This window comes from Vigna radiata, chromosome 7, assembly GCF_000741045.1.
Source record: "Vigna radiata var. radiata cultivar VC1973A chromosome 7, Vradiata_ver6, whole genome shotgun sequence".
Taxonomy (NCBI): domain Eukaryota; kingdom Viridiplantae; phylum Streptophyta; class Magnoliopsida; order Fabales; family Fabaceae; genus Vigna; species Vigna radiata.
Window position 1 is genome coordinate 17796903 of NC_028357.1, and position 5715 is coordinate 17802617.

Consider the following 5715-nt stretch of genomic DNA (forward strand, 5'->3'; position numbering starts at 1 on the left):
AAAGCATCATCAAGCAATACCCATCATGCAAAAATATCAATATCAAACAACTACATCAGATATAGTGTCCAACCAAGTACATCAATCCTAAACTAAAACAGAAGCAAATATAATTCAAATTACAAAACCAAAAGATAGAAAAATCTTGTTCTAGTGTAGATAACATCCATCAGTAGTTGCTATCTCATCTCCTTTTTGTAAATCTTCAAAATCATCATCCTCAACATCTTCCTCCTTAGCTGGAGCTTCACACTACTACAAAATTGATCATAGATAGCGCTTAATAGATAACGCTTTTTTAAATAAGCGCTATCTATGAATATACAAAACAATAGATAGCGCTTATTTAAAAAAGCGCTATCTAAACCTATGACAATAGATAGCGCTTTTTTAAATAAGCGCTATCTATGAATATACAAAACAATAGATAGCGCTTATTTAAAGAAACGCTATCTAAACCTAAGATAATAGATAACGTTTTTTTAAATAAGCGCTATCTATAGATAATTAATATTATATTTTTTTGTTTATAATTTAAAATAAACCAAAAGATAGTGTTTAAGAAAAAAACGCTATCTATTTCAAGACATTTGATAACGTTTTTTGAAACAGCTGCTTGTTCTTTTATCCTTCGAACTTCTTTTTACCGTCATCAAAATTTTCCCTCTTTTTTCTAAATTTTCAGTTTCACTTCATTTCATCAAACCCACTCCCCCAAATTTCACTTTCTATTTGCCCCAAAATTTAAAAAATCTGTCACAATATCTCCTAAATTTTCGCGTTCCTCTACTACCACGTTTTCCCTCTTCACAATTCCTAATTTCTCTTCCTGCATTGCAATCTCGAATCTCTCCAAAAGCTTCTACTCACCAAGGCCATCTTCATCGACGACACCTTCTCCAAAGCCTTTCTCACTGCTGACCAAGCCTGCTCCATCAAACTGCTTCAGCAACGAGTTGAGACATTGGAGAGGGAGCTTGACGCTGCCATCACCGCTGCAGCTCGCCCTCGCTCCAAGAAACGACAAGCTGAGGCCGCTCATAAAGTCGCCGAATCACACGCATTGGAGAGCTGGGAAGCGTTAAAAAATGAAGGCGCGGTGTTGGGACCCACTCACATGGCTCTGGCATTTTCGTATTATAAAGCACTCACCCACTCCATATACAGAGATCATTAGTGACCATAAACGACACTGTTTCGATCCAAGATCTCAGTCACGTCACGCCAAGATCTTCTGTTGTTCCACCACGCCAAACCCTAGGCTCCATCGGGCAATGCGGGATTTATCGAGAGAGGGTTAGCGTAAAGGTGCCAAACGAAGAAAATGCTCGCTTTCGTTTTCGTCGTTGTTGTCACCTTCATTTCCCTCTGAGAGTTTTGTCAGTGCCACGACCACGTTTTCACATTCACCATGCACCACCGCCACTCTGAACCCGTCAGAAAGTGGTCCCATGCTGAGTACTACATTGAGTTGGCCGACCGCGACCGCTTCCTCCTGTGGCCGCAAACTCTCTCAAATCTATGCCAGTCTCGCTTTCTCAGATGGCAACTCCACCTTCCGCATCAGCTCCCTCGGATTGTACCTTTTTTTCTCTTTGATTCTTCTATTGTCATTATTTAAAGGTTTATTTTTCAAAATTTTAATTTAAGTATAATCTCTTCTACTCTTTTCTAACCATAAAATTATAGGAAAATTGAATTTTGTTAATAATTATGTTGAAACCGTTTTTAATTAGTTGATAATGTGAAAATTAGCGTATGAATAGTTGAAAATAGATTCTTCTTTTAATTTAAATTGATTAATAATTTCTTTATAATAATTTAGTTATTAGTTTAATGAAGTGACAATGGCTTAAGATTTGAATTCTGAAGGAGATTGGCCATGTTTAGAAAGAAGAAATTACTATTTAGATGTGAATAATGTTTGAGTTTGACCATTCTTTGTTAATGATTTCGGTGATGTTACGAATTTTTGTCAGTAATGTTTTTTCTTGGAGATTGGTTCCTGGTTTTCTTTAACCTATTCTTTTTCTTCTGGAGATTCATACAATTTGCATTATATGATAGTTGAAATAGGGACATCGGCAGTGAAGTTCATGGTGGCGCTTGATACCGAAAGTGACCTGTTCTGGGTACCCTGTGATTGCACAAGATGTGCTGCTACTGATAGCCCAACCTTTGCTTCGGTATGTTTTATTTTCCTTTTTTTTCTGTGACCGAAATGAAGTTGTTTTGTTCCTATAGTATATTGTTTTTTATCATAGGGTTTTTCTCTAATTGGCTATAGTTATTTTAAGGGCATGTTGCAAGAAGGACACTTCTTTTAACATTGCATTGAATAAATGATTTTATTATTAGAAGAAATGTATCTAGTTAGATGCGTGTGTGGTGTAGTAAGGTTTTGGTTGATCTATTTTTCATATTGAGTGATTTGTTGCTCTATTTGTTTCATTTGATAAAGATTTGATTTGAGTGCCTTGTGTTTACGGTGGGTTGAAATGTTGATTGAAAACTAGCATGTTAATACACATTGGGTGATTGTATGTTTTATTGAAATGTAGTGTAAATGTGAGTGGTTTGAGTCGCACTTAATGAATTATGTAATTTATGTTAAATTCCATCAAGTTTGGTGTTGATGAAATGGTAAGTAGTATGTGATTGGGTTCTAGAAATTTTTATTATATGCTNTNTTTTGCTTGTTCATAAACTGAATTGGGGAAAGGGGTATAGTAACGATGAATCTATCAAGTGAAAGAGAGAGTGAGAGAAGTGGTTCTGTGATCTTGTTGGAAGTTTAGATGTCTTAAACTTTACTGGAATTTAAGTGTAGTGCTTATTAATCTATTTGAGTCTTTTTTTTTTTCTTATTTCCTAGATGTTTCACGTGACTATATCTTTGGTTGTTTAAGTGTAGCTAGCATATGATGCCTTTATGTTTTCCTTCGGAGGATGTATCTGTTTGGACTAAGTATGGTTGAAAACTAGTAATAGGTTGGTGGAAAGTGGTTACAAGTGTGCTTCATAGTATGTTGATTTAAAATGAATAATTTGCTTAATTGAACTAAATTAGGTTGTCTTAATTTATTAAATCCGAGAATAATAGTAATCATCTTATCTTCAATCTGTTTAATAACCTTAACCTCAATGTGTTTTGATATGTGTTAACTGATTTAGATTTCATAAGTTAAGTAATGGGTTAATGAATTAGGTGCATTATTTTAAAAAGTTCAGACTGTATCTCTCGGTGCATGGGGAATACAATATTTTAGTACATAATTGGTCACNATATCTNTGCATCTTTACTGTGACCGTGCATATAGGCCATGCTTCTCAATACTGCATATCCTTTATGTTTTTCCCTTGAATCTTTATACCAAATCATACAACTAGCCTCGAGGTGCATCATTGTTCCACTTCAACTTTTCGCCTTTTCTTTTCTTTAAAACAAAAATTCGAATTGTGGCAGAAGTGGGACAATCCTCTTCTCTTTGTTTATTCATTACAAGACTTTATTCTGACCAAGGCTTGGTCTTACTCCAGTTNCGGTAATAACTTTGTCCTAGTTCTAGCACCATTTCAATCAATTACATATCTTCATTCTACATGTAAAATGGTTGGAACTGTGACTTCCTAAGGCTGTCACGTTTTGCAGCATAGTTCTGCCGTCTTTCCTTTCCTTTCAAATACATGGCATCATGCTTCATTAAGTCAAACAAATTATTTCAGCCAAAGGCCACTGCATACCGTGGTTTACACGTATGAATTAATTAGCCTATGTTTTACTATTTTAACTTTTTCAAAGAAAAATATTTGAAATATAACTCAAACCAATCCCATGTACATTTAGTAGACAATCATTACTAATTTTAAATTACAGAAATTTTATTTTCGTTATATTTACCTTTTATTCTTATTATTACTGGTAAAAGTTTATTGTCCTTTAACATTTTTATATTTGTAACATGCTGAATGATTACTACTGTTATACTAATAAAAGAACATTGTTTTCATGGAGTTAAATACATTAATTAAATTTATTGAATAACTATACAAATTGGAAATTATATGAAGAATTCAATTAATTATAAATATCAATGTTAATTATGCTTACTTGTATAGTTATCCTCGAGTGAAAAATATTTTTAAGTGCTAGCTTTCTAATATGTGGAATATGGTTCTTACACATTCTATATATGCAAGTTTTATGTCTTGTCCCCTGCTTTGTTTCTCAATTAAAAACGTTGTATTTGCAGGATTTTGACCTTCAAATACTACATTAACTTTTTTAAGATACTACAATAACTTTGAAATTTTTTATACTTTCTGATGTTAACAATGGTGTTGGATTGGATGTAAAGTAAAATGCTTAGAATATTTATATTGANTATGGGCGCCGAAAGTAAGGCTGTTGTTAGGCGTTATGATATATGTTAGTGTCTTAATTTTGACTTTGGGTATTTAAATTACTGGCTTGGGTCTTGAAGATATATATTAGTACACTTAAAATTGGTAGTAGGTGTAGGATTGATGATGCATGTTACTCGATGATGTCATATGTTGGTTTATATGTTGGTTTATATATGTATAATTGTTACAGTTATTAGTTAATGGTGTTGGACTGAAAATTCACGTGTGGGTATGATGTTAAATGCTTGATGGATGGATGTAGGGTGTTGTTGTTTTGCTAATGTTAAAGATTTTGGCAGACTTTATATGTTATGTTCAAGTATTCCTGTTGTTCATATCGTTGTTGTGCATTCATTTCTAATATGTTCAAAAAAACATTGGTTNTGTTTAAGTGGTTTAAGGCTTTTTGAATTTGATGCTGATATTTTTCAAAGTTGCTACCTTGGTTCTTTGTTCTTTGTTGACAACTTTTGCAATTTGATGCTTTCTGATGGGATGCCTTTACACATTGTTGCATTTTTTGTTAGGATCAAAATCATNTGTGGATGTGGTGATTGGTAGATTGCTCCTGCTTTTGACAACATTATGAACTATTGTAAAGGTGTAATATGTATATATTATAACATTGAACTTAAAGTTTTCAAAAAGAATATTTACAAAGTTCAAGTGAATAAAACATAATTATTATTGTGAAACTGTNTGGAGGAGTATATGATTATAATGAAAGCATGACTACGAAGGAGGAACAATTTCAACTAATGTAAGTTATCTTNATTGTCATAATTAATTTGTAGTAAAAATTTAATTGACTAATTTTATATTATTTTTTTTGTTGCAGTATTTTCCTAATTGCAGATACCAACATACCATGACAATCAAATTATTGAAGTTAGGGAAGATTGATGTTTACATGTAATTAATACATGTTTATAGGTTATGTTATTGTGATGTACATGCTTACAGGGACAAGGATATATATGTTATGGTTGTATATACTATCTTATAAAACAATGTCATGTCATGACACCTATTTGAGACTCAAGGATTATATTTTGAAATATTATTGTACCAATAGTTTTTATTCATACATTGAAGTATTGAACATTCTTTTTGAGATCTTTGTTTTTGTCATATTTGTTTTATTACTTTATATTTTTTTATGAATAATAAAACTAATAAATAATACAGGTTTGTATATAATAAAACTAATATTTTATATTTTCTTTTAAAAAATATTTTATTAAAAAAATAATTTTTTTTAAAAAATTTAGACCAATAGATAGCGCTTATTTAAATAAGCGCTATCTA

The 5715-nt window shown here is 32.1% G+C and overlaps 1 protein-coding gene across 6 annotated transcripts; it reads left to right on the top strand.

Annotated features, from left to right (window-relative positions):
- Positions 1–600: 600 nt before the first annotated feature.
- On the top strand, positions 601–5504 carry LOC111242033 (aspartyl protease family protein 1-like). Of its 6 annotated transcripts, none has more exons than XM_022783200.1 (3): positions 601–1623; positions 2068–2186; positions 5246–5504. In XM_022783200.1, exons 1-3 carry the CDS (start codon positions 1452–1454, stop codon positions 5321–5323), a joined length of 369 nt encoding a protein of 122 aa, XP_022638921.1. In that variant the 5' UTR covers positions 601–1451; the 3' UTR covers positions 5324–5504. The 6 variants fall into 6 exon arrangements, 5 of the variants coding, with proteins under 5 accessions (XP_022638921.1, XP_022638922.1, XP_022638925.1 ...); XM_022783201.1 differs by having other exon boundaries at positions 2077–2186; XM_022783204.1 differs by having other exon boundaries at positions 601–1579; positions 2077–2186.
- Positions 5505–5715: the final 211 nt, after the last annotated feature.

Coding starts and splice junctions, on each gene's coding strand:
- LOC111242033 (XM_022783200.1), top strand. CDS start 1,452: ATGCTGAGTACTACATTGAGTTGGCCGACCGCGACCGCTTCCTCCTGT. Junction 1,624..2,067: donor TCTATTGTCATTATTTAAAG/GTTTATTTTTCA, acceptor ATTATATGATAG/TTGAAATAGGGACATCGGCA. Junction 2,187..5,245: donor ATAGCCCAACCTTTGCTTCG/GTATGTTTTATT, acceptor TTTTTGTTGCAG/TATTTTCCTAATTGCAGATA.